At 39.4% G+C, this 11,527-nt stretch overlaps 1 protein-coding gene across 1 annotated transcript; it reads right to left on the bottom strand.

Annotated features, from left to right (window-relative positions):
* Positions 1-593: 593 nt before the first annotated feature.
* Positions 594-8,759, bottom strand: LOC308395167 (protein Wiz-like). The gene is made up of 9 exons (XM_080879877.1): positions 8,696-8,759; positions 8,078-8,171; positions 7,431-7,919; positions 6,019-6,828; positions 5,491-5,847; positions 3,674-3,888; positions 3,459-3,600; positions 3,201-3,360; positions 594-1,426 (listed from the first exon to the last, which is right to left on the bottom strand). Exons 2-9 carry the CDS (start codon positions 8,088-8,090, stop codon positions 1,270-1,272), a joined length of 2,343 nt encoding a protein of 780 aa, XP_080736003.1. The 5' UTR covers positions 8,091-8,171; positions 8,696-8,759; the 3' UTR covers positions 594-1,269.
* Positions 8,760-11,527: the final 2,768 nt, after the last annotated feature.

The following is an 11,527-nucleotide window of genomic DNA, read 5'->3' as shown; positions in this document are numbered from 1 at the left end:
TCTCCAAATCAAAAATTGAAATAAATAAATAAATAAATAAAAGTTGCAGTAGGAAAATTGTGTGGGGATATATTTGTGTGATCCTTTACAGCAAAACCTGCTGAACTTTTAGAGTTAAACTGAAACTTTTTTTTTTTAAAACTCTCAGGCGGTTTATGTTTTATATCATACAAAAAAGTATGAAAAAGTAACTTCTACAGCTTTACAATTTTTTGTGTTGGTAATAAAAATGAGTAAGCCATTTATGTTACTTTTAAAAGTTCATAAATACAACAACAACAAAAAAAAAAACCCAGAAAATATTATTATAATGAAAAGTGCAAAGTTAAAGTAGAAAATAATGACTATGTGCCGTGAGACACTCATATGGTTCAAATGTTTTTGGTTTGCGCACAAATGGCTGTTTCAATTGAAAGGTTGGTGATCCCTGGTTTAGAGTATGGATTAAATGCTAAATCCTAATTTTAAAATATATTCACTTTTCTTGCTGTAGTATTGGAAACGGAGGAAATACCATTCAGAATATCTGGTTAAGTCAATGTTCCTGAAGTTCATTCCTATAGAGATTAGAAAAAAGCATATCACACACGATATTAATTATATACAAGATATAATTTATTTTATACAAGTGTTAAAAAAAATGTAAAATCTCCATCCACTGTCAGCTTGTTTTGCATTTTGTAAAGAAAAAGAATGGAAACACTTAACTACCTTCTACAACAATGGCATTAAGCTTTGTGGTAACAGTGTTGTTGTGTACAGAACACACAATGAAAAACATTGGCCCTACATATTTAAGGTAAAATGCCGTAAACATTTATGTATAAAACAAAGTTCAAAGGTAATTAAAAGAAAAAAGCTATTTTGAAATGAAATGACCACCACAGCAGTTTACACACACTGTAAAAAAAAGAAAAAAAAGTGAAATTCATGTCAGTCTCTCTAGTTTCTTAACATCAAAGGCTGAATACCATTAAAATACATTTAACATCTGTTCAAATGGAAGAAATTTTAGAGCCCACGTAGAAAAGCTCTGTCTGTCAAAAAAAACCCACATCCACATTACTTTGATCTATGATATCTAATGGATTTAACCTGAGTGTATTAGGTTGTGCTGTGTTTCTCATATGGCTCATGGTTGCCCTCTTTAGGACAAGGAAGGAACTAATTTTTTGACAATTTGCTGACATCAAGTAGACATTAGGATAACACAACTTCTTGCACTTTGACATTTAAAAGACTGAGAAGAAAAACTGAATAAATACATGTCTAGACAGCTACTGGATGGACCAGCGCTGGAGTTGTCACAGGTGTAGCGGGAGGAGACACTTTGTCTTTATAGCCCAGCGACAGAATGTGTTTCTGCAGGTGTGTGATCCACTGCTCCTGAACAGACAGAGGTCCATGAAATACTTCCTCACAGAACCTGAACAGCAGGATAGAGAAGTTTTATTAACTGCATCATATGAAGCTGAAAAAGACCCCCCCCCCCACAAAAACAAACATTGATATTAACTCAGTCTACACTCACTGGCCACTTCATTCGAGACACTTGTACAGCTCCTCATTAGGCCAGTGCATTTAACCATGTCGACATGGTCAACACAACCTGCTGAAGTTGAAGTGTGGCATGTGTGCTGTTCCACCAGCACAAACAGCATTTATGCAGAAAATATCCAATGGGCTGCCAGAGACCAGAGAAAAATGGCCAGACTGCTTTGAGCTAATGAGAAGGCAACAGTAACTCACTGCATTTGAACCTCTCCAAATGCACAACATGTTTAACCTTGAAGCAGATGAGTTGCAGCAGAAGACCACAGCGGGTGCAACGCTTTTCCAGCAACGAACAGGAAACTGAAGCTACAGTTCACACAGGCTCGCCAAAATTGGATAACTAATTATTAGAAAAATGATCCATTCAGTATCGATGGTTCGAGGTGATGGTGGTGTGAGACACACTACAGTGCTTAAAGAATTTGCTTGTCTGCCTCCACATGCATATGAGTCCAAGTGACATCCCATTCTTAATCCAGAGGCTTTAACGTGATTTTTTTTTGGATAATTTTTTTGCTTCAACTCTTCTAGGAAGGCTTTCCACAAAGTTTGAGTGTTTATGGGAATTTCTGAACAATATTCCAGAAGCACATTTATAAGATTAGACACTGATGTTGGACGAGAAGATCTGGCTCACAGTCTCCTATCCAATTCACCCCAAAGGTGTTCTGTCAGGCTGAGTTCAGGACTCTGTGCAGGCCAGTCAAGTTCTTCCAGACCAAAATCGCTCATCCACGTCTTTATGCACTTTGGTTCATGCACTGGTGTGCAGTTATGTTGGAACAGGAAGGGGCTATCCCCAAACTGTTCCCGCAAAGTTGGGAGCATGAAATTGTCCAAAATGTCTTGGTATGCTGAAGCATTATGAGTTCCTTTCACTGGAACGCTTAATGCGTTGTTATAACACCACTGTAGACTGTGGAAATATTTAGAAGGGAGGAAGTTTTACAACTGGATTTGGTGGTATCCTATTACGATACCATGCTGGAATTCACTGGGCTCTTGAGAGCGACCAATTCTTTGCCAAATGTTTGTAGAAGCAGTCTGCATGCCCAGATGCTTGATTTTATACACGTGTCCATGGAACTGACTGAGCACTTAAATTCAATTATTTGGATGGGTAAGTGAATACAGTGTAGTGTATTTTCTTGGTTCCAAATTAGCATCATTTAAATGCCACAGCCTATTTGGGTATTGCTGCTCCCTATCCTTGTTGTGATGCCTGCTTCCAGCTGGATAATACTCCATGTTTTAAAGCTAAAGTCCTCTCAAACTGAATTCTTGAGCATGACAATGATTTCATTGTAATCAAATGGCCTCCACAGTCACCAGATCTCAATCCAACAGGGATGTGTTGACACAGGAGATTGACATCATGTCACATTGGACAAAAATGTCTAAAGAATGATTCCATCGGAGATGAATGTGTGCCACTGGAAAGGCAAAAGGAATCCAATCCAATCCAGTAGAACAAAGGTGTATCTCATTAAGGGGTTAGTAAATGTATAATAATGCATCTGACATTCAGACATTTTGACAATATGTTTAAATATTGTTCAAATGTAGCTTACCTCTCCATCAAATTTAAGATTTAGACAACCTAAAATTTTATAAAGCATTTCTACAGCTGTCAAATAGAGACTCACCTGCACTTGAGGGAATACATTTTACCCACCAGTTTGACCAGTGGAGTTAGTGGGGGCTTTGGCACCAGAGCAGGGATATTGCCAGACCGCGGTGGTTGCTGGGAGTTGCCGTTCTGATTTTCTCTACCTGCAGAGGCCCCGTGCTTTTGTGAATGCACCCCTGAAATCCCACAGAGAAGTTTTAGTATTGCTTTTTAATCTATTACACTGCATCTGTATCCAGCTATCTTCCACAGCCCTTTAGTCCCGTTACTTCACCTCTTGAGGAGCGCACGCTGTGGTTGCTGTAGTCCTTCCTGTTTACTTTGTATTCATAGCGCTGCATGGAAGACTTCAGACTACCGCCAGCCACACACTCAGATTCTGTGGATGGCGATGGGGATGTAGGAGTTTTGTGGGACTGAAAAAGAAAATTACAGTAAATTAGAATGAATACACTGATGTTTATCTGAATATCTCAGAGCACAGCCAACCTTCTTGATGTAAAGGTCTCCCATGCGATAACGCTTGGTAATTTCCGACACCTTGGCCGGATCTCTCCTGATCAGCTCACTAAGGAGTTCAATTGGTGAAGTCGCTCCATCTGCCTTCCATTCGATGATGCCCAGCTGTCGGAGGTGGGCCCTCGCGTGACTGGCCAAGGCCTTACGGTTCTCAAAGTCGAACCCACAAAGCTCACAGGATGTGTCTGACACAAACGAGATGGCACACATGTAAACTTCTGCTGCCACACTATTTCAATCAAGTTGAGGTGTGAAATATATCTGAGCCATCGCGATACCCTACTTATTTTATCTTTCAGGCACTCTCTTGGAGACTAACTGTTGTGCTTGGGATTATTGTCCTGTTGCATGAGCCAATTTTGGCCAAGCTTTAGCTCATGGGGAGGCTTCACATTTGACTCTAGAATACTCTGGTATGCAGAGGAGTTCACATTTCAGAGGAAAGAGGAGGGCATTGTTCCAGAAGTCTTGTGATTTGTTCGGATGCAACGATGCAAAGCTAAGTTTCCAACTGACAATTGTCAGTCCAATAATCGACGATGGGCGATATAGTCGCGCATGCACAGACTTTTTGATGGGCGGAACAATGTAATCACACATGGACTGAGTTGCATGTTTACAACACAGAAGAAGTCCAAACATGGACGAACTAATTTACAAAAAAAATTAGGGCTGTCAGAGTTAATGCAGCGCTAACGCAGTCATTACGATTAATGCGGTTACAATTTTTAATGCGCTCAACCCATCTGAAGCGCAGAATGAACAAACTTTTGACAAACTGCCCAAAATGCGTTGACAGAGACATTTCAGGGATTTTGACTCAGTCTGCGCTCCAGATGGGTTCATTTGTAATTGCGTTAGTCGTGATGACGGTGCAAAATTTGGGATTTCTTTGGCTTTAAACCAGACGAAAGAGGTAAACCTATGGATGTAACCAAAGGGGTGTGCCACCTGTGCAGACATATAATGCGAGCAAAGTACACTACTAACTTGCTAGAGCATGTACGTGTCTACCATCTGGCTGAGTATGCTGGGCTATCACCAGCTTCTGCAGCTCCATCAACAAGCATTTGGGCGCACTCTGAGAAGGGTGCATTTGTTCACAGATGAAAGAGGGTGCTGTTAAAACAGCGCTATTATTTATCTATTTATTTTCTGTTGACTGCTTCAATTAGCTCCATCATTATTAACAAACTTACTCATGGGGAAATAAAGAAATAAATCGCCCTTGTAAAAACTATCAATAGTCGATATATTTGTCCAATCGCCCAACCCCATTATGTTCTTTTAAGAAAGAAGAGCCTTTCTCCTGATGAACCTTCCAAACAAGCCATACTTGTTTTTGCTTTCTAACTTTACTGTTATCAACTTTATCTTTTATCGTTAACTTAGGTCTGTACAGTCTGATCTCAATGCTCCAGATCAGTAAACACCCAAAACGTTTCCTTTTATGTAGGTGGTTAAGTTCTGTACTTAGTTAAAATACGCTTTTCTACTTTTTTCTGGAAGTTAAGAGCACTGTTCTTTCTGTCAATTTAAGAGTCTATAGTCCCCAAGTAAGGGTCCAGTCAGGACATTATTCTAACCACACTTCATATTTGAAAGCAGTAATAGGCCAACACTATACACTATTCAAATGTTGAGTACATAAAAGTGACACAAGGAAATAGTTTCACCAAAAAGTTTCAATAATTAGATCATTTCAATAATTCACTAAAGCGTCTGGGAAAAATGCTATGATAACAAATGACAAAATATTGGTAAGTAAAGTAACAAACTTTACTTACCAAGGTGTATGACTCCACCCTTGCTAGATGGTGATTTCTCTTTCATGGAATAATCAAGAGGCGAGTTCGAAGCTGTCTCCCCAGATGTGAGGCTGTCTAGGGACCTTCTGGAGCTTTGAGAACCCCATGAGACTTTGCCCAATGCTGCAGACCCACTGGGCCCCAACTCTTTCCTGCCTTCTTCACCATGCATCATGACTTGTTTTAGAAGATCAATTGGTGATGTTTTAATAGACCAAGAGAGACCGAGCTGCCGTAGATGGGCACGGGCGTGGCAAGACAGGGCTTTGCGGGTGTCAAATAGCTGGCCACAGAAATCACAAAGGACTGTTGGTGGGGACTGCACATCTGTACAAGCTGGGGAAAATTATATATTACAACTTTATACATCTGATCTCACTGTACACACACAAACAGATGGAAAAATGCTAAAGCAAAGAGTGTGATTAAGAAAATAACAAATTAAGCCTGTTATAGTATAACATGGTACCAAACATAAAGCACTTGATTAAACGTTTTTTGCTTTACCTGACTCAGAAGGTTTTGCAGAAATGGCACCAGCAGACAAATTCTGCACAGGGGAGCTGCTCTCATTGGTGGATGTCTTCAGCTGAACAGAAACCTCCGTCTCTATAGGCTCAGGCTTGGGTTTTCTATGAAGGGGGTCCACTGCTAGCCGAAAACCTTTCTTAGCTTTTGGTGCCCTGTAAACGGGAGGGTGAGAAGCCTGAGAGACCTTTTCAGGGGTTGTAGACAGGGGTGTAGAGGAAAGAGAGGTCCAAGACTGGCTTGGACCTGAAGACTGAGTTGCAGGAGAGGGTGGGGCTGGAGATGGTGCTGCAGATGAGCTGGCTGTATTGTTTGTTTTGGGGGGGTGTACAGCTTCTAGCATGCCACTGGATACCAGATCCTCAACGGCATTGATTGCGGAGTTTTTCCCCACTAATTCACTCATCCCTATGTGACGCAGGTGAGAGCGTGCATGGCTTGCCAGGCCTTTTCTATTCTCAAATTCCTCCCCGCAGAGAATGCAGATGCACTCCTCAGATACTTTAGGCCGTTTGCTCGAGGATGACTCGGGTGGAGTAGAAAGGCGTTTGGATGAAGTTCTAGGTGGACTATTTGAAGTAAACTCTTCATTTTTCTCTAAATCAATAGGCTTGAGGTCCTCCTCTTCCATGACCTGATAAAGAAGATCAATAGGACTACCCTTGATGTCACTGTCAGAGATTCCAATCTGCCGCAAATGTGCCCGAGCATGACTAGCCAAGCCCTTGCGTGTCTCATACCAGCAGCCACAAAGTTCACAAACGTAGACCTCATCGTGGGGGTCTGAAGCTAAAAGAATGAGGAAATTGGTGAGAGAAATATACAAAGTTAGCAGGAGACTAATGTAAGATCAACATTACAAATTTAAATACCCTTTATTAAGTTGTGCCTTGCACCTGCAGCTACTCTCCTTCAAAATTTTATGTTTCTTATAAAACATTTGCATGGCTTCCCTTACAACCGTCTTGAGGTTGTAAGTCAATCATATTTAATTTTTGTTTACCCAGTTTGTGTGTCCTGGTTTCATTTCAGTACAGAATGAGAATCATTTTCAGTTTGTCATTTTTGAGAAGTGAGTTGGTGATAACCTGGAAGCCTGCTATCACGACTATTAATTTGAATAATTAATGTGAGTCTCACATGGGCAGAAGGACTGGGAGATAGATTACAGGAAACAGAGGTTTGTAAGCGTAAAGTTCCTGTCTTATGTTTGCATATCTGTGGATTCTCCAAAACACATTGAAATAAGAAGAAAGAAAGAGATTCAAAGTACAGGGCACGGTCTTTGCAGATAAATACACTGACACACACATCTTCTATGTATAAGTTTAGATATTTTGTAAAAGAAATCTCTATATTATGTTAAAGAAAACAGCTCTGTTCAGCCATACCTAACGTGATAGGAGCGTCAGTTTCCCGTGGTGCCCACAGTGGCTTTGCTGGGGCTGTGTGCTCTGAGGAAGATGAGCTGCCGCCTTCAGCTGGCTTAACAGGAGAAGGAGATGATGGGGGGACAGTTGTTGAAGATTCATTCAGTTTTGCTGGAGATCCCTGATGATCTACCTTTTGTGGGGTTGTCGTGAGTCTAACCCCGGCCTTGTAAGAGGTATTAGCGTCTTCTTCTTCTGAAGGGGTCTTTGATTCCTGCTGCATTGTATTTTTTTGAGGCACTGGCCCAGGTGCAGATGAGTTTGATTTGAAATCTGGAAGGCAGCCATCTCTCTCCTGGATGATCTGGTAGAGGAGCTCTATGGGAGCCCCGCTGCTTTCTGACAACGTCACACCAAGCTGGCGCAGATGGAGTCGGGCATGACTGGAAAGTCCTCGCCGTGTCTCAAAGTACGTTCCACAGACTTCACACATTACTGGCTGTGGGGTTGCTGTGGGGGGAGTTAGAAGTTAATGATGACCAGTGAAATGAAATTAACAAGAATGGGCAGAAACCGCACAAGCAGACTCTAAATGACACTCTAAACCCAATTACCTGGAATAATGCAATTTTTGGTAATTCACCTAAAAGCATCCTTTGTCTTTTTACCTTGTGAATCCATTGATGCTGAAAAATGCTGCTGGTTTATTCTGAGAGATGAAAGTGTCGTCTTCCACAGGATCCTGTTAATACTGAATGAAAGCTGAAATTTTTAAAGGCAGAGGAGCTGTATTAGTGTTGACAACAATTTGCAGGTCATTTTTATAGCTCATTAAATAAACGTGCAATGCAATTTCCCTGAAATCCTACAGTTTATAACAAAAACATCCAAACTAGCTGCTTAAACAACACGATTCGACTGACACCTAGCATGAAGAAAGCCCTGTTCACAAACGTCTTCACAGCCGTGGATGAAAACCGGACTGCATCTCTTAACACAGCTTACAGTTAAATAAACTCATCTACTATAAATGTTACTGTACACACTTTAACAAAACCATCTGTAAGCAGTTGAAAGACATTGTAACTTTAAGCTAACTCGGGCTAACCCTGTTACAGCCTTTGTTTTGCTCTATAATGCTAACTTTAGCTGTTGTGCTAGCCTTAAAATAATCTTATTCAAGCTTAGAGAAGACAAGCTACAAATGCCAAAGCCTTAAATGGAAACAAATCATAAATCCTCTCTTTAAAGTATAGCAAATTTTGCCAAAAAACCCAAAATACTACCTGTGTGCATCTGTTTTCCTTATAGTAACAAGCTCAGCGGAAGTAGTGTTCCACACATTCCTGGCTGTATGTTTTTCCAAAATAAAAGTGGTGGAATAATGTCTTTTGAATTATATGGGTGGTATTTGTCATGTCAAACAAATACAATACAAAACTGACAGACATGTGAACATATTTGAATAAAAATGTGATTTTAATCCTCCCCTTATGATTTGATTGAACATTTTTAAGCTGAATATGCCACATGCATAGTGTACTTGGAAAGAATTTTGAGCTACCCTTTATTTCTTTACATTTTGTTTATAAGCAGCTAAACTTTCAGGTAAAGTGGTCTTAAGAAATAGTTCCCCAGCCTTTCTGGAGGTCTTTCAAAGTTTCATTTACTTTGTTCATTGGCTGCTTTTTCATTCATTGTCAGACTAGTTTTTGTACCTGACCATTTTCAGATATTGACCTATAAATTATCAAAGCACAAAAAGAGACCTAAATCAACCAATGAATCAGCGTTGTGTCTACACACGACAGCTTACCAAAGAACCAACTTTAAGTAGTGTCTTCAGACACTTTGTTGCTAGCAGGGTGTTGCCTGTACCTTTAAGTTCAGTTAGAATGTCACAATGTTTGTCACCATCTAGTGGTGAATCCGATTTACTGCAAAGTGTTCAACCCTTTAACTTTCACCTCTTAGGCAGATTTAGCAAGTTAAAGGGTTAACTTTAATATCACAACTTTTTTTATAGTTTGATTGAATGTATTTATGTATTTATTTAAACTCTCCAGTAAAGTGAATTTAAAGAAATAAATCAAACTAGTTTTGACCCAAATGTATCACAAGAAGAGAAGAAACTTGTGTGTCTGTGACGGTAAATTGCAGACTGTTAAGTTGCTAGCATCACATTTAAGGTCTATTTTTAAAATTTGAATTTCTCATCAGCATCAGCACACATCAGACATTTTTTGGTAGGCTAGGTGTTTTGTAACGTGGCTGTTCAGAATACAGTCTAGACAACCAAAACATTTCTAACTGCACAACCACAACTCCATTGTGGCATATAGATATAGTCAAGATAGCCTGTGTTCAAACTGAGTGTTAAGATGGGAAGTACGGTGTAATACTCTTGACATCTGTAAAGAATATGTGTTTTTGTGTTCACATAATTAAATGATGATAATTTTAGGTTGATAATATGAATGCAGTCAATCATTCAGGTAAATTAAAATGAACATGCCTAGAGTTTGGCTTTTGTACTTATGTTTCGTGTCATTTTTGCCTAAATGTTACAAGGTTACTAATTGTTATGTAAAATATATATTTCTTCTTTTTAAAAAAAAAAAAAAGGTAAATCTGAGGCGTATGTCTCACAATTGAATAAACATTCAGTATTTGTACTTTTTTGTAATTGGTGTAAAAGGTGGAGAACTCCATTCTGACCAGTGGGGACATTATGTGACCTGAAAGATGTAGAACAGGGTGACGTGATGGAATCACAGACAGTACTGAGAAAAGCCATCAGTCCTCACAGCAACTGAAAACCCACACAGACACTTTTCTGTCATCTTTTTCATCCATGTTTCAACATTTGTCTTCAAACATGGCATCAACTAGCCTATCAGGTTACGCCAAAAAAATAACATTTTTGAACAGTAAACCTGGAAAACTAAAATATAATACTGAACAAAGCTCAAGTCTAGATGGTTATGAAATAAGGATTAGGTTCTGTGGCAGATAATCATCTCAACAAACACAGAACTTCGTGATTTCCGGGCTATTCTATCAGAAATGGAAACATGATTTAGTATCTTGTATTGTTTCTGTTGAAAACTGAGAGTGCCAAAGTGTGATCAGTTTGCTGCAAGCAATTAACATAATTTTGACATATGAAATTGAAATCATATATATGTATCAGAATGTATGTTTCTATCAATCTATGTATCAGAATCTGAAAACTTTATTAATCCCTGGGGAATTTGTGTATGTGGATTTATGTGTTGACAATATAATTATATGTTGGCTTTGACATGCTCTTTGTAACAGTTTGTTTCTCAGACTCTCAATTAAACCTACTGAGTTCCAGCAATGAGGTGCAAAACTTTCTCGGGGAAGGAAGCTTTGGAAAAGTCGTCAAGTGTGTCCACACTGTATCCAACACAGAGGTTCCTATCAAAAAAATTGAAGACAAGCCCGTGATCTCAAGCCCTGTGATTTTGTAGGGGGACTAGATCATTCTTCCATGAAGGATTCATTTGTCTTGAATTTGAGCTCCTTGATCTTAGTCTGAAGGTGTATATGCAAGAGAGACTCTCACCCAGTTTCACATCAGGTTTGCCATCTTTACCTATTTCACTGTGTAAATACAAACTTTAAAAAAAAATACTAATTTGCACAGATGTGTTTAGTTAGAACACATTTGTGTGATTCCAGCTGACCACAGCGTTGTTCCTGCTCGAGACCCTGAAAATCATCCATGCTCATATAAACCCTCAAAATATTATGGTTTTGGATTGCAGACAACAGCCACTGCAAGTCATGCTCATTGATTTTGGCCTGGCTCACCATGTCTCCGATGTTGTGCAAAGATCATGTGTGCAGTCCATGTGGTACATGCAACCTGGTTAACCTAACAAATAATGTTAAAAATATGCACAGAAAGCTGAAAACTGCATTTTTAAGTTTTGAATAATGAATGCCCTCATATGCAACTGCTTCACTTTGCAAAGTGAACTTAAAACAGTGGATTTGAGATATTGTTCTTCACTTCAACCTCTTCGATACATTAAAACCTATTTACAGTTCTAGATATGTGTAAGAGAACTCAGTGGTTTCCCGCTTTT

This window comes from Rhamphochromis sp. 'chilingali', assembly GCF_963969265.1.
Source record: "Rhamphochromis sp. 'chilingali' genome assembly, chromosome: 4".
NCBI classification, from domain to species: domain Eukaryota; kingdom Metazoa; phylum Chordata; class Actinopteri; order Cichliformes; family Cichlidae; genus Rhamphochromis; species Rhamphochromis sp. 'chilingali'.
This window is presented reverse-complemented; position numbering and strand designations above follow the sequence as displayed.